General features: G+C 35.8%; 1 protein-coding gene and 1 non-coding gene across 4 annotated transcripts in view; both read right to left on the bottom strand.

Moving 5' to 3' along the window:
- Nucleotides 1-455: 455 nt before the first annotated feature.
- Nucleotides 456-17,754, bottom strand: part of Galnt3 (polypeptide N-acetylgalactosaminyltransferase 3) — a 68,536-nt gene continuing 51,237 nt past the window's right edge. For all 3 annotated transcript variants that reach the window (XM_004646389.2, XM_023706628.1, XM_023706629.1), the window contains exons 8-11: nucleotides 16,577-16,708; nucleotides 16,249-16,350; nucleotides 2,626-2,778; nucleotides 456-1,765 (exon numbers count right to left, since the gene is read on the bottom strand). In XM_004646389.2, the coding sequence (XP_004646446.1) occupies nucleotides 1,643-1,765; nucleotides 2,626-2,778; nucleotides 16,249-16,350; nucleotides 16,577-16,708 (510 nt within the window). In that variant the 3' untranslated portion in view covers nucleotides 456-1,642. The remainder of the gene's footprint in view (nucleotides 1,766-2,625; nucleotides 2,779-16,248; nucleotides 16,351-16,576; nucleotides 16,709-17,754) is intronic.
- On the bottom strand, nucleotides 17,429-17,534 carry LOC111814090. Its single transcript, XR_002819162.1, has one exon. It is a non-coding gene; the product is annotated as a U6 spliceosomal RNA (small nuclear RNA).

The raw sequence follows: 17,754 nt of genomic DNA, 5'->3' as shown, positions 1-17,754 counted from the left end.
TATAACAAGAGCATGATTTTTATTTATTAATGAAATATCAAATACCAATAAGTGAAACAACATTTGCATTATAAAATGTAACATCACACAGGCACTCACTATTTCAAAATTATTTCTTTGTTTCTGTCTGAGGAGACATCACTCAAAGACAGTAAGTGTTAACTGTGTTCACCAAAGTCTGACACAAAGTTAGACACAAAACAAATATTAGTTGAATCTAAATAATTTTGGCTAGTAATCAATGAGAATACAGGAATTTGAATACAAGTTTAAACTTATAAACAATAAAGGGGGCAACAATCAAGAAGTATTTTCTTTTATATATTTAAGACTCTGATAAATTTAAAATATAAAGCTCATCATATTTTACTTCTGGAATAAGACTATAAGAGATCTACTTATAAAATTACCAAAAATAAAGTGTTAAATCTCCCAAGTAAGTATAGTTTTAAAAAAAAAAATCACTATCAGATGCTCAAGGAAAGTAGTAATTTGTAGAAAATTTTCTAAATATCTAAAAAGCATGTTTTCCATTCTCTAATTTTTATGCTATTTATATCAAGTGTTTGAATTTTTCTTAGGGAAATGTGGTGGTTTTATCAACAATAGATATTAAAAATAAGAGTATATAAGATTCATACCTCCCCTATTTATTATTAAGTACAGATTTTATCCAAACGAGGAAGAAATTTAAGCAAATGACTATAATAGTAATTAGGATTTTTATTGTACTTTCCATATAGGTAAAAATAAATTTTTGTGAAAAAATTCATTACAAAGACAATCCATAATGAATCAAAAACAAATAAAATGTAGCACTAAGTGAGTCAAGTATTCCATATTTAAAAGTCAATGTTATACGCATTCAAAATTAGTAAATTTTGGTAAGAAAAAAAACTAGAAGAAAGGAAAAGGACAACTTTCAACAGGTAATAATTTATAAAGTTTTTAAAAATTGCTTTGGAAAAGCACACAATATATTTTCTTAAAAGCCATCAAGTGCATCAAGTAGAGTAGATTCAGATTTTAAAAATATTTTAAGATTTCCCAACAAATTTAAGTGTTAAAAATACCTTCTTATTCAACTTCATATTTAAGGAAACATCTGACAGACAATACAACAAAAGACAAAATAATTTTACCTGCATTTTAAAATAGTAAATTCTACATCTATAAAAATTACCTGGTTTCCATACAAAGGCCACTGCTTGACCTTCATTAATCCATTGCTATGTAGTTTAAAAAAATACAGTATCAGATCTTTATCCTTCCCCCCCCCAAAAAAAAAACTAGGGGAAGTTACATAGTGAGTGTATGACTATAGCTATGAATATCCTCAAGCGTACAAACACACAAATATCAGTTTACTAAGAAAATAATTGTCATCATTCTGTAAACATCTCTTCTACATCTGGACATTTCAAAACGGTCTTTGGTATTACTAGCTATTGTGCTTTAAAACAGAAACGGGATTTCTGTAGCTGTGCTACATAGACATTTGAAGATATAAATAAGGAAAATGCACTTGGAATAAGTTACAATTAGCTGCTTTTGCATAACTTCCCAAAACTACAGTGTACGCCTAGTCACAGTTTTATGAGAAAGAATATCTCATTTCCAACTCCTTAATTTTAAGGAACACTTAATCATTTTGGTTAAAAATCCATTTTTGGAGTGGATCTGATGGACTGCACGACACTAAGTTTGGATGCTCTCCATTTGCTGAAAGGCACAGTTTTAAGAACGGATTATACAGCAGTTGATCCTAGGATAAGAGGAAACACAGTAAGACATTAAGTTGTAAGGCACATAATTCACTGAGAAATATGCAAATGACTTACAATCTCATTGAAGCAGAAGTGAGACTTGCATACTGAATGTATACCAGTCTACAGTTCAAGTCACCCAGGATCAGTTATAACTCATAAAATACTCTTGGTCTCTGCTGTAAGCACCATCACCTATGCCACTAATGTTCAATTAACTTAAGACATTGTTATATTAATCAAGATTAGCAAATAGAGAAAAATCTAAACCAACTACTCGAGCAAGAAGCATTCCATTGGTTTATTCCTAAGTGATAAACTCAAAAACCTCATAAATCATAAAAAGCAGTCTTATGATATTTCAGTACTGTATAAAACAGTTGTTATATAAGAATGCAAGAATTACTATGACCCATTAAGCTTGAAAACATGTTTAAAAACAAAAGATATGTCATATATTCTTTCAATCATAGATTCATAGAGAAGTACTAAATAAGAGGAAGAATTACTTTATGAAAAAATACATTTTTCTCTCTCCTGGGTGGGAAAAATGTGAATTACTCAAAAAGAATTTTGAGACACCCTAAAATACCAAAAGTAAGCAACTATTTTTAGTAATTCACAGAAAGTCTTGAGCTACATAAACCAGACTTCCACCAAGTAATTTTACAATTATTTCATTCCTAGCAATACCACATATATTTTCTTGTCATGTGGGCAGACACAAGAAAACTAATAAAGGCAGAGAAATTCTGATGGGTAATATTAATGCATTACATTTCACACACTTTCCCAGTTAATCATTAGAGCTAATAAAAATAATTGGAAAAAAGTGGGTAAATTTACTGCACTGTAGTACCTTCTGCATTTCCCATATCTGCTCCCCAATGGCAACGGTCCTGGGACCTTTGTAGGCACATGCTTTCAGCAGAAGCAGATTCAGAGTAGCATGAAGACATAATTCCTTCTGGATGCTGTGCCGGATTTCATGTTGAGCAGAATATTCAAAGTACTGTAGAAGGAAGAGTCTTGTTACCGATAAACACCCTATATGTTCACCCACACAATGAAAAACAACTAGGCAGCCACACTTGAATAATAAGGTTATGTCTACTTCAATAAAATAATGCAGTGAAAATAGGTATCAAACATGCTGAGTTTTGATGATAGGAGCCATTCCAGTCTTCTTTCCATGTATTACCAACAGAGGAAACTTAATTAGCAGGGCCTCACCTTCTCCACTGTAGACACTGGAAGTTAGAAGATAGAATAGAGGCAACTCAGGGACACCATAAATGGGCCTAGAAATTTCTAGCAAACACATCACTACCCTCTTCCTCTTATGCTCCTTTTCTTATTCATCTCAGTCAAAGGAATTTTCATTAAACCAAAACGATGGCCATTCTCTATACCTGTGTCCCGAATTGTAAAATGAGTAATTTAATAGTTCCTACCCCCATAGAATACTGAAGATGAATGGGTTAATATGTGCAAGACTCAGAACAGAAATTTGTACATAGAAAAAAATGGAAATTTCTAAACAGAAATCCAAGTTAAAAGCATAATTGAAAGTATAGCAATCAGAACAGACCAATGTGAGAACAGTGCTGGAACTAGGAATATAGCTGCAGGATATAATGAGAGATACCTGAAAAACAAAACAAGGGAACATAAGAAATGGATCCACCACCTGCTGGATGACTTAAAGAGCACAAATGTAAGAGTAATCTGAATTAGTAAACAAGTCAGAAGACAGCACAAAGGGTATAAAAAAGCTGTTTGTGTAAATAATAGCAAACTGTCCAGTGTGGAAAAAAAAAATTATAGATAAATGCAGCATACAGAATGTTGGAGAATCAAGATCAGAATAAAACAACATAATACATAATATACCAGAAATAAAACACAAGAACAGAATCTTAAAGGTTGTCAGAAAAAAAAAAAAATGAATCATCTAGAAAGGAAAAACAGAAACTCTACTAGAATAAAACAGATGTCTCAATATAAACCTTAACGGCAGGTAAAGAATAGAATGAAGTGTTTCAAGCTCTTTAGGAAAACAATTTGCAAGCCAAACTATTATATTCTATGGAATTATCTTTCAAAGTTGATGAAGAGCGCAGCAGCCAGGGTTCAATCCCCACCGAGCTGTGCTGGCCCCACCCATGGGGCACACTGACACGGTGATTGAGACTGGGTGTGGTGGCATGAGCCTGTAATCCCAGCTCTTGGGAGGCTGAAAACAGGAGAATCACTACAAGTCCGATCTACATAGTGAGACCCTGTAGACCCTGTCCTAAATACAGAAAGAAAAAAAAAAAAGTTGAAGCAATGAGGTGCATTTAAGAAAAAGAAAACCCAATACAAGCAGGAATAGCTATCTTATTTTCAGACAAAGTGGACTTTAAGCCAAAGATGATCAAAAGAGGAAAAGAAAGATGGTATATAATGGTTAATAGACGTACTCAAAAGGAATTTAAAGTGATACGAAATACGTATGATCCAAATCATGGCATACCCGACATCATAAAACATGATGAACATGAAAGATCAAATAAACATTAATATAATTATAGTTGATAAATCTTGACATCCAACTACCAGAAGTAGGTCCACTAAAAAAAAAAAAACAAAAATCAATAAAGAAATAGGAGAGTTGAATCAATTCTTTGAATAAACAGATTTAATGAACATATACAGGATGTTCAACCCAACAAAAACAGAATCCACATTATTCACATTTTTCAGCCCCACACAGAAGACCACATACTAGTGAATAAAGTATGCCTAAACAAATGCAAAAGAATCAAAATTTTACCATGCATAACATCACAGTGCAACAAAACTAGAAACCAACAACAACAACAAAAACCCCAAGAATCTATGCAAACATATGGAAAATAACTCACTCTTGAATAATCAATGGATAACAGAGGAAATTGGGGGAAAAAAAGATTCTAGAATTAAATAATAATTCCAGTGTAACATACCAGAATTTATGGGACACACTGAAAGGAGCAACATAAACTCCCATTTGGGGAGTTTATAATGGTCAGTGCTTATATCAGAAAAATATAATGAGCCCCTTCAAATAAACTAAAGATGTATCTCAAGTTATTAGAAAAGCAATAACAATTCAAGAGCTTGTTCAACAAAGGAGATCCTAAAGAGCAGGGCAGAAATTAATGAAATAGAGATTTTAAAAAATTGTAATTAGGGCCACAGAGATAGCTCAGCAGTTCAACTGCCTGCCTAAGCAAGCACAAGATCTGGGTTCGATCTCCAGCACAACATGCAGTGAGCCAACACCAAAACCAGGTGTGGTGGCACATGCCTGTAATCTCAGTGCTGGGTGGCTGAAACAGGAGGATCACTATGAGTCTGAGCTGCATAGTGACACCCTGTAACAAATACACAAAAATAATTGCAAGTAATCAAGCAATTGAAGAGATGGCTCTCTGAAAGAATAAACAAAATGCATAAAACTTTAATCAGCCTTACCATAAAAGGAAAGAAAACATGAAAATTAATGCAATTAGAAATAAGAAAGGGAGGGTCAGCCAAATAGCTCAGTAGATTAAAGGACCTGCAAGCAGGTGCAGGGGCCAAGGATTCCACCCTGAGCCTGCTGTTCCAGCCCCGCCCCTGGGGTGTGCTGAGAGGGCAACTGAGACTGGGCGCAGTGGTGCATGCCTGTAGTCCCCACTCTTGGGAGGCTGTAAACAGGCAGATCACTATGAGTCCAATCTAGTAGTGAGACCCTGAACACCCTGTAGACCCTTCCCTAACATACAAAAAAAAAAAAAAAAAGAACTTACAATGGACGTTGCTGAAATTCATAAAATTGTGGGTAATTACTTCACAAACACACACACCAAACAACTGGCATGCTCAGAAAAAACCGAGAAATTAGGGTGTAGGTCCAACCATTTAATAAATTTGGAGGACCTTGGTGATTTGCATCCCTTGGCCTATAGCATACAGGTGTTGAACTTGTGCTGGGGCTGGTCCAACCTTTTAAAAGCTTAGGAGGATTCTGGGTGGCCCATGGAATTCTAGTGAATCCAGCATCTACCTACTACCTACACTGAAGCTTTGTTGAGTATCAACCAGCTGTCTACTAGTAGCAAAAGCCTTGGTGAGGCCCATCCTGTTCCTCACTGTAGCAGAACCTTATGGACCCCCGCTCTGCCACTCTCCCACCACTTCTATGTCTGGGTGATTAACAGGAGCTTCAAAAATGCCAAAACATAGGAATAGAAGATAATCTCAATTTTCCAGCCCACCCAGAACTAATCCAGGAGAGAAAAAACATACAAGCAAGCACTTGGAAATCACACACCTGAAATCTCTGAAGTGAAGAAGCTGAAGTAAAGAAACAAGTCCAACAGGCTGCAGAAGAAATCAGATCAGAAATAATCTCTCAGGTTAAAAAAAAAAAGGACAAAAATCATGAAAGAATTGCTCAGCATAGCTAAAGAAGACACAGATTTTTTAAAAAAAGAGAATAGAAAAATGATGGAAACACTGAATGAACAATACAGGAAAGTATTAGAATGTATGAAACAGATTCAAACAGAATTCCAGGAAATTAAGAATTCCATTGAAAGCCCGCAAAGCCACTTGGATGAAACTGAAGACAGACTCTCAGACCTCAAAGACAGTGGTGCAGCTAATGAACATGAAATAAAAGATCTCTTAAAAATAACAAAGAACCAGGAAATAACAATTTAGCAGCTACAAAATGATGCAAAGAAAAATAATATGAGATATAGGTGTAGGGCCAGCCAAATAGTTCAGTGGATTAAAGCACCTGCAAGCAGGTGCACCAAGGGTTCAATCCACGGGGCTGCCATGCTGGCCCTGGCCCCAGGGCAGGCTGAAATGGCAATTGAGACTGGGTATGGTGGCATGCGCCTGTAACCCCAGCTCTTTGGAGGCTATAAACAGATGCATCACTGGAAGTCCGATCTAGTAGTGAGACCCCCAAACACCTTGCAGACCCTGTAGACCTCTTCCTAAGATAGAAAAAAAAAATAGGTGTCAATAAACAGCAAGAGACAGCAAGCATAAATGACATAAAAAGACTATCTGTAGAAGTACTAGCAGAAAATTTTCCAAACATGATAAAGGAATCTGACATACAAATAAGCAAGGCATACAGAATTCCAAACAGCCATAATCAAAATAAAGCTATAACTAGACACATAATAATGAAGATCTCAGAAATTCAGCAAAATAATAGAATATTAAAATCTGCTACAGGGAAGAAGAGAAGAAGCAGATCACCAACAATGGAAAGCCCATCAGAATCACAGCAGATTTCTTAACACAAGCCAAATCAAAAAGAGTTCGGAGTGAAGTATTTCAGGTCCTGAAAGAAAATAACTTCCAATCCAGATTGATGTACCTTGCAAAACTGTGTATAAATTCAGTGGTGAGATAAGATCGTTCCACGACAAAGAACAACTGAAGAAATTCATGACCACCAAACTAACCTTACAAAGAGTACAGATATTCTACAAAAAGACAAAAACAACCACAGTTTAAAGAATAATAGAAAGGAACCACCAGAGCAAGTAAGTAAAAAGAGGAAAAATGTACAGAACCTATAGCAGGAACATAACAAGACAAAGATGAGCAGATATGTACCAATTATAACCATCAAAGTAAATGGTCTCAAATCACCAATCAAAAGAAACAGACTAGCAGAGTAGATTAAGAAACAAAATCCAACAATATGCCGCATACAAGAAACACATCTAACTCAAAAGGAAATTCACAGACTTAAAGTCAAAGGCAGGAGGACAATTCTTCATGCCACAGGAAACCAGAAAAAAGCAGGGACAGCTACAGCTATTCTGGTTGTTGACAATATCAACTTCAAACCAAAAATCATTGAAAGAGATAAAGAAGGTCACTACATACTACAGAGATAACAATTATAAATATATATGCATCCAATGTAGGAGCACCCATCTATATAAGACACATTTTAACAAACATGAAAAATCAAATGACCGGTAACACAATTGTAATGGGTGACTTTAATACACCACCATCACAAAAAGATGGATCAACTAGGGGAAAAATCAGCAAATAACAGAACTAAACCAAACTTATTAGGAAACTGACTTAGTAGACTCATAGAGTATTTCACCCAGCAGCAACACAATACACATTCTTCTCAGCTGCACATGGGACATTCTCCAAAACAGGCCATATACTAACATACACAGCACGTTTAAGCAAATGCAAAGACATTGAAATTATCCCATGCATACTATCTGACCACAGTGCAATAGAACTGGAAATTATTGACAAAAACCCCCACAGAAACACCATAAACACATGGAAATGAAACAACAACCTCCTAACCAATCAGTAGGTCATAGATGAAATTAAAGAAGAAATTAAAAAATATTTACAATCAAACGAAAATGCAGATACAACTTACTGGAATCTGTGGGATACAATGAAAGCTGATATAAAAGGAAAATTTATAGTGGTAAATTTGCACATTAGATAAACAGAACAAACCCAAATAAAGGATCTTATGCTGCACCTCAAGCTCCTGGAAAAAGAAGAACAAGTCAAACCCAAAGCCGAAATAAGATAGGAAATTATGAAGCTTACAGCAGAAATTAAAGCAATGGAGGCAAAGAAAACAATACAAAGCATAAATGAATTAAAGAGTTGGTTCTTTGAAAGAATAAATAAAATTGATCAACCCCTAGCCAACCTATTTTAAAAAAGGAAAGAAAAACCTAAATTCATGCAGTAAGGAATAAAAAGGGTAAAATCACTACAAACCCTAGAGTAATTCAGAAGGTCATCAGTACCTACTTCCAAAGTCTTTACTCTCACAGAATGAGAAACACAGAGGTAATGGGCAGTTTCCTAGATACATATGAAATGCCAAAGCTGAGTAAAGAAAATATAGAAACTCTGAATAACCTGATAATGGGAAACAAAATTGAAAATGTAATTAAAAAAAAAACCTACCAACAAAAAAAAATCCCAATGGATTCATAGCTGAATTCTACAAGAAATTTAGAGAAGATTTAGTATCCACTTTTTTCAAACTCTTCAGTGAAATTCGAAGAGAAGCAATTCTACCAAACTCATTCCTGGAGACAAGTTTTAGTTTGATTCCAAAACCAGAGACAGATGCAACCAAAAAAGAAAACTAAAGGCCAATTTCTTTAATGAATACAAGTGAAAAATCCTTAGCAAAATACTGCAAATAGAACGCAACAATCACCAAAAAGATTGTGAACTCTGACCAAGTAGTTTTCATTCCAGGGATGCAGAGATGGTTCATGGCATGTAAATCAATAAATGTAATTCACATAAACAGAAGCAAAGACAAAAAAATCACATGATCATCTCAATAGATGCAGAAAAACCTTTGACAAAAGCCAACATCAATTTGTAATTAAAACCCTGAACATAGTAGGTATACAAAGTATTTATCTCAACATGCTAAAGAAATTCATGATCAACCTACTGCTAACACCATGTTACCTGGGGAAAAGGTGAAGGCTTTCCCTCTAAAATCAGAAACAAGACAAAGACATCCACTATCATACTCCTGTTCAAACAGTCCTCAAAGCATTATCCAGAGCAACAAGAGAAGGAAAAGAAATAAAAGGGATATGTATAGACAAATTCAAAACATCATTATTTGCAGATGACATGATCCTTTACTTACAAGACTCAAAAACTCCACTAAAAGTCTCCTCAATCTGAGAATCAAATTTGGGAGTATAGCAGGATATAAAACAAACAAACAGAAATCAATAGTATTTTTATACACACTCACTGAAACTCACTAAAAAAGAAATTGGGAAAACAACATCTTTCATAATAGCATCAGAAAATTAAATGCTTAGGAATTAACCTAAGGAAATGAAAGGCCCCTCTAATGAAATTTACATTAGATTGAAAAGGGAAATAAAGATATCAAAAAATACAAAAATAACCTCTATTACTGGATATATAGAACCAACATGGTCAAAATGGCTATACTTCCAGGGCCAGTAATATAGCTTAGCACACTAAAACACCTGTTTAGGCAGAGTGCAGTGGCCGGTGTTTGATCCCCATTGTGCCCTGCTGGTCCTGCTATCAGGGCATGCTGAGATGGTGATTGAGACTGGGTGTGGTGGTGTGCGCTGTAATCCCAGCACTGGGGAGGCTGAAAAAAGGAGGAGCACTACAAGTCCAATCTACGTAGTGAGACCCTGAGCACCCTGCACCAAATACATTTAAAAAAATGGCTACACTTCCAAAACTAATACATAGAAATAATGCAATCCTAGTCAAATACCAATTTCATTTCTCACAGAACTGAAACAAACTACCCTAAAATTTGTATGAGATCAGAAGAGACCCAGAATGGCAAAAGCAATACTGGATAACAGAAGTAAAGCAGGTGGTATTACACCCCAGGCTTAAAGTTATACTATAAAGCTATAGTGATTAAAATAGCATGGTACTGGCACAAAAAAATATAGATCAATAAAACAGAATAGAAGAAGCAGAAACAATCTTTGGAACATATAGCTACTATTTGATCTTTGACAAAGAAGCTAAAAACATACACTGGGAGAAAGCCTCTTTGATAAATAGTGCTGCATATCTACATGCAGAAGACTGACAGTAGACCCATATATCTTTGTAGGTACCATACAAATAAGAATGGATTAAAGACATAAGTTTTAAATCAGAAACTATCTGGTAGAAGACAAAATAGGTACAATTCTTGAAGACAGGCATAGGCAAAGGCTCTCTGAACAGAATATTATGACACAAGAAATAATACCAAGAATCAACTAATGGAATCATACCAAAATGAAAAGTTTCTGCACAGCAAAGGAAAAAGCCAACAGAGTGAAGATACAATCTACAGAATGAGGGAAAAAAACCCAAACTGCCAGCTACTCCACAGAGGACTAAATCAAGAATAATTAAAGAAACCCCCTAAAGTTAGATCCTACCACAAACAAAAGATCCTGTCAAACAAACAAAAGGTCCTGTCAAAAAAACAAGCAACCAAAATGAATAAACACCTCTCAGAAGAAGCACAAGTCACTGATAAATACAAGAAAAAATGCTCATCATCACTGGCCAGCAGAGAATTGCAAATTAAAACTACAATGAGATATCAGCTCACTCCAGAAAGAATGGCTATCATAAAATAACTAATAATATCAAATGCTGAGGAGGATTTGGGAGAAAATAACACTATTATGTGGGTGGTGGGAATGTAAACTATTACAAGCACTAGGTAAATCAGTGTAGAAGTTCCTCAAAAATCTAAACATTGAAATTCCATTTGACCCAGCTATCTCTCTTCCAGATATCTTCCCAAAGGAGTTAAAATGAATATATCACAGGGATACATACACACCCTGCTTTACAGCAGTATAATTTATAATAAATATGTAGATCTTGGAAATAAGATATACATATCTATCAATGATGAATGGATAAGAAAAATGTCGTATTTATACACAAAGGATTAGTATGGTGCCATAAAGAAAGAAACTCGAGGCATTCATAGGTAAATGGATACATTTTAAGAACACAAATCTTAGTGAAATTTTGTATTTCCCAAATAAGTTTTTTTTTTTTTTAATATATTTGGTGTAAGTCTCACTACACAGCTCGGATTCGGGGTTCCAGGCATGCTTGGTGACAGTGGCTGGCTCAGCATGCCGAGGGACAGGTCCCTGCACCTGCCTAAGCAGGCACTTAGTCTGCTGAGCTATCTTGCCTGTCTTCCCCCATATAAGACCTAACTGTTAATTAAGCTCTACCATGATTTTTCAGAATGCTCAGAACGCTGAAAAGCAAACCCTGTTTTAGATTATCAGTTACATGAACACTTTTAGTAACCTACTGCAATATGACTGATGTGTTAAATTATAAAACCATATTAATACATAAATAAATATAAATATTATTAACATTACTACTTAAAGAAAATAAATTATAATTAATCATTTGTAAATACCCAAGCAAGAGTTTTTGGATAAGAGATAAACACTGACATAGATAAACTTGACATTTATTACCAAATGACCAGAGTACAAATACAGCACAATTAAATAAAGTATGCACTTGATAATGAAGGAATGTGGTTGTGTCTAACATGAATTTTCATGATTCAACCTTTCAACTGTTGTAATGGACATACTTAATGCACTCATGTGAAATAGATAAACATTTTCTGAATTTCAGTGCTTGCAATTAATTATTCACTGCTTTTGTGTGAACCATTATGCTTAACTGTCATCATTTTTGTTTCCATTCCGGTCTTCTAAGTCTTCAATGAATACTTGATTTAATGGAAAATTTGTGAAACCTAGCTGCAAGAGGTCACGACCTGGGCGAAGAATTCATGGGGTAAAATCCCTGACAGCTGAGTGGCCACTGGACTGCACGGGGCTACAGGGACAGGAAGTGCTCATTTAAGGAGCGCTGGATTGCTGAACAGGAGAGTGGGGCCAGCAGTTCTACAGCGAATGGAGCTGTAAGAAACTCAGGCTGGAATCCGGGGTTTGGAGAATTATGATAATGTCTCAGAAGATGACATGACTGTCTTGGAACACATGTACACTGTTTTTTATATGAATAAATGCAGATTGTTTTACATGAAAAAATAAAGCAGTCCCTGAAAATAATCCCTACTGCATGTTTTGGAACAAAAAATAATATAAGAGCCAGTCTTATTTTGGGAGAAACAGCAAGTCAGGCATGCAATTCAAATACTGTGTGGTTTCTTTTATATGAGAATCACTATACAAATAATGGGAAAAATAGAAGAGAAATAAATAGGAAGAACGGAGAAGTTCAAATACTTCCCCAGATTATGTATTTCATTGCTTTAAAAATATTTCTTTTTTTGGGGGGGGGGGGGGGGGTACCAGGGATTGAACTCAGAACCCTGAGCTTTTCAGGAAGCCATTTAAGCTGCTGAGCCATCTCCCAGGCCCTAAAAATATTTTATTTCATTTATTCTAACAGTTGATCTTCAATTGTTGAAATGAAAGTTTGTACTATTATCTGTTTATTTTTTGTAAGATTTTTTTGGTTTATGGCTTATAGTGAGTACTTTGAAGATAATGCTACACAGTGCAATAACTGTTGTTATTTTCTTACTATTTGGTCATGAAAATTTATTTTTTTCATAAAATAAAAAAGATGGAATTAAAAAAGTAATAGCAACTAGGATGGGAAAAGGAGAAAAGAAGGGAAAATAAACATACACACACAAAGAAGATACCGAAGATGACTGCTATTAGTTCACTGAAATGAACGGTTAATGCTTATACAGATTGATCAATTTCACATGACTATGTCTTGTAATCTGAGCAACTACCTTGAAGATCATAATACATGACATAATAACCATTGTTAATTTCCTATCATTTTATTTTGAAATTCTGTATTATTTTTTCTCTTTAAATTCAAAAAAAATGCAGATTTAAAAAATGAAATAGGGGGCCGGAGAGATGGCTCAGTGGAATTGGCGCTTCCCTGGCAAGCGCAAGGGTCTGAGTTCAATCCCTAGTTCTGCCAAAAAAAAAAAAAGAAAAAAAAGAAATAATCTGTATTTAACTTATTTAACTGATATTTATTGAAGTCTTATGTGCTAGGCAGGTATTGTATTAAACCTTTCATGTATCAGGGTAGATGCCCCACAAGCATATGCCCCACATATCTTTGTCCATAGTCCTGCTTTCACACTCACTTTATTTCCTTCCACAAGTAAAACATCAATCTGATCTTTTGTTTCTGATATTTTTTTCCCTGAGGTTTAGAGGGACTGGTTCTTTATTCAGAAAGACACCTAACAATATTCAGTATTAAAACAACTGCACTACTGGTTGTATTGTTTTCCTGACTGGTCCCCAGACCACGATCCAGGAGCATACCTCTTAAGCCCATAAGCCGCAGCATGTATACTTAACAGACCTCACAGAACCCTCACCTAAGAGTGGGGCATGGGTGGGGAAAGCTTCCAAAGATCGGCACACTGCCAGCCCAGACTGAAGAGAACTCCTCACAGCCAGATAAGCTAGCCATGCACTCCAAGCAAAATTTCAAAATAATATACAATTTTATATTTTTTATACATAAGCTGTTCAAGATTTCTCCAGCACTGACCAATACAAAGCACAATGAGATGCTACTTTTAGAGACAGCAGCTTCAGACCCAGAAAAAGTCAGACGAATGTCGCATGGCCGAATCAGTGGCAAAAACATCACTTTCCTTTTCTAAGGACAGGAAAGAAATTAAGTGGTCACCTCAAAATTAAAGGAGGGACACACAATCCATTCTGTGAGTAGCGGGGAAAGGGTACAAATGAGACAAGAATTTGGTCTCAGGGCTGGGGACGTGGCTCTTGATAGAAATATTTCAGATATTTCTGAAATTTGTTTCTGATAGTCCTTATGTGCTAGGCAGGCATTGTAGTAAACCTTTCATGTATCCGAGTAGTTGCCCCACAAACATTAGCACATATCTTTGTTCCATACTCCAGGAAATTTCAAATAGAAATACTGAAAGAAAGTGGCACTTATTAGATGAGGAAAGAAAATAGGATTCTAATCATACTTAACTAAAAATGACAAACCTAAAGATTTCAAAGATGGTAAGAAAGTCTTTCCAGTATTTTACCTATTATTATTATTATTATTATTATTATTATTATTATATTTGTGTGTGTGTGTGTGTGTGTGTGTGTGTGTGTGTGTGTGTGCAGGGTCTCACTATGCAGCTCAGATTCGTAGTGATCCTCCTGATTTTTGCTTCCCTAGTGCTGGGATTGCAGGCATGTGCCACCACGCCCGGACTTCATCACCAGCTCAGCACACTTGGGGGCGGGCCGGTGCAGCATGCAGTGACCGGAATTGAACCCTGGCCCCTGTGCTTACCTAAGCCTGCTGAGCTATATAGCCAGCCCTTACCTATTATTCAAATGTCATTAATATGGAACCTGTAAGTATTACAGGCAGCTGAGTTAGAAATATCATAGGCAGTCAGACAGGGCTAGGCCCTTGAAGGAGACAATGTGGAAGACAAAATGACCTTGCAACTTTGGGGGAAACAGACACTCGTGCTGTGGGCCTGTCCTCAACAGAAGAGTACACAAATGCAGCCACATACTTCCCAGGGATGGGCATCAGGGATTGATATTCTAAATAGGTATCAGTCATCTTGAAGAAGCCAGAAAGAGTCACTAACCCAGCCCCCAACAGGAAGAGCTCCTGCTTCCTTCCTATCCCTGCCTGCTTGCTATGTGACTTTCCTCATTTGATCTTGATTTCACCAATTTTACGTGAGCAATTGTACTTGTAGTCTTTCTGGTTAACCACAGTTTTGGCCCACCTCATGTGCAAGTTCCCATTTTCCTACCTGTATCCATGCCATATCATAGTTTTTTGCTCTATAAAAATCCCTAGAAACTACGGATCCCTGGACAACCTGCTCAGGTCCCCTCTGTCTGGGACATAAGCTTTCTTTTCCCCAAATAAATATATTCTACTCTTAACCTCCCTTGTTCCTAAAATTCATTCTTCAGTCTTAGAAAACATGAACTCATCCCAGGTATCTTTCAGGTTGGGAGTTTCACTCTCCTATATAATAAGGAATGGAAAGTGCTTGAAGCTACATTGGTTGGAAAAAGTAGTATGTAATTATCTGGCTGGATACTAGACAAAGCTGCACCTTAGAACTAGGACAGACATCCTGGAAGAAAAAGGGAATGAAGCAAACCATCAGGTGTCATAAAGCTACAGTAACATAAACTGCCTTGTACCAGTGTATTAGCTAAACCCAGTTATATAACCAACATATGTTGTACTTGACATCTATACAAATACTGATGCAATGGAGTTGTATGCTATAAAACATCATTATATGACTGAAACAAAAGGAAACATAAAAGAATACGCTCAACATATTTGCTATCTGTTTTTATCACTCAAGGAACTAAAATTTGCAAAATAGTTAAAGTACAATGTTTGATACAAAAAAGCTTAAGGGTATAAACTGAAATAAAACTAATGACTGTGTTAAGGTGACAAATGCCAGAATCATCTTAAAATACAAAGCAGACATTCTTGTCCTACACACAACCTCCTAAGTTCTCTGACACTACTGTACATATATATAGTATGTGTAATCCAACCACTAGTCACATAAATATCAAAGTTCTACATAAATGAGGCCTTAAAATTTGACATGGTAGTATTCTATTATTTTCTAATTTGTTTCTATTAAATGGATAGAGTGAAAATCAAAACAAAATACCCTACAACTTCAGTATCAGTTATCCTGTTCAGTCTGAAAACGTGTACACATCAGCTGACTTGAGTACAAAGCTGAGTTGGAAGTTGTGCAGAATGAGCAACATCTTTTGGGTTTGCAAGTGCTAATGAGAGGTAAGATTTCCAGGGTCACGCTCACCTGGTTCCCCCCAAGTCCATGGCATGTGTACAAAATCAGTGGTTTGCCTCCTTGATTATTCTCTCCAACGTCCAGACACAGAGGCTGACCAACACTTTTAATCTAAAGGAAAATTGTCAAGTCATTTAAAAGAGTTAAGTCTATCTAGTTTACATTTTGTCAATAAACTCTACAGAACATTACTTGTTATTCCAGAGGTTATGATTGTTAATAATAATGATGTAAAATCTCAAAAGCAAGAAGCTAGAAAGTATGCCAGCAATTTTCCCTGAACTATGGAACTGGTGGTAGCAAGAAGTCTATCAATTAAAAAAAGGAAAATACTCACATATCCAGCTATCACCGGATTAAGGTCTGGCACATACACTTCTGGATAAATGGTGTTCAAATACCATGTAAAATTTTTACACTGCAAGCGTTTTCTTATTGCAAGTCTTTTTGAAAGATCACCAAATGATTTCTAGGGAAAGATGAGAAGTGAAGGGTATACTTAATCAAAGCAGCTCCGGTAAAATATTCTAAAGGCTATTATTTGTACTATATTTAGGTATTAAAATATAAAGTTTTGCATCGATAATTCAAGATGCATTTACCATCATTCATGACTTGTTCAGGCAACTAGCATGGCTGACTGTCCATTTCCAGATTCAGAGAGAATCACATACCTTTGTAGCGCTGACCAGGTGCTATTTTATTCTTCATTAGTACCCACAAACATCTCTTATATGACGAAGAGCTCTTCTGAAATGTAGGTGCCAGAATGGTAGTGGGAGCATCTTAAATTGATCGTAATTTTATTTTTTTATTTTTTCTTTTAGACTCAAAAGTTAGCAGCCCTTTTTATTTTTTTTCCATAATTTTATTGAGAAACAAATAGCAATGAGACAGCTTCAAATCAAATTGGTAGGACAGTTTCCATAATGAACACATTGCATACATTCTTCCCAGTGGTTAATTGCTGTACAAGATGCGGACATGATATCCTATGTACAAACACTATTAGAACAAATCCCTCTATTCATTAACAGAATGTAACTATATATCTATCCTAACCACTTTGAATACACAGATACAAAAGGAACATTCATCTGTATCCCCTTTTTTGTTTAGTTCCATCATTTGAATATTATAGGTGTGTGAACTCAGCAAACCATTCCAAGAGTCCAGTAGTCCATAACAGAAAAATATGGAACGCTTCACGAATTTGGTGTCATCCTGGCACAGGGGCCATGCTCATCTTCTCTGTATCGTTCCAATTTTAGTATATGTGCTGCCGAAGCGAGCACGGTCATAACTTTATACCAAAAAGTGATCTATAAAGTGACTTGTGGGAAAGTATGTGTAAACAATGTGAATACAGAATACAATTTAGATCTCTTGTTAGGAATATAAAATGCTCTTCCTCAACAACACAGTTGTGAATAATTTCTAGTTTAGGGAGCCTGGGAGATGGCTCAGTAGAATAAGTGCTTGCCTGGCAAGCACAAGGGCCTGAGTTCAATCCCC

This window comes from Octodon degus, unplaced genomic scaffold (assembly GCF_000260255.1).
Source record: "Octodon degus isolate 3935 unplaced genomic scaffold, OctDeg1.0 scaffold00267, whole genome shotgun sequence".
NCBI lineage: Eukaryota > Metazoa > Chordata > Mammalia > Rodentia > Octodontidae > Octodon > Octodon degus.
The sequence above is the reverse complement of the archived record's forward strand: the minus strand, read 5'-3'. Positions and strand labels throughout refer to the sequence as shown.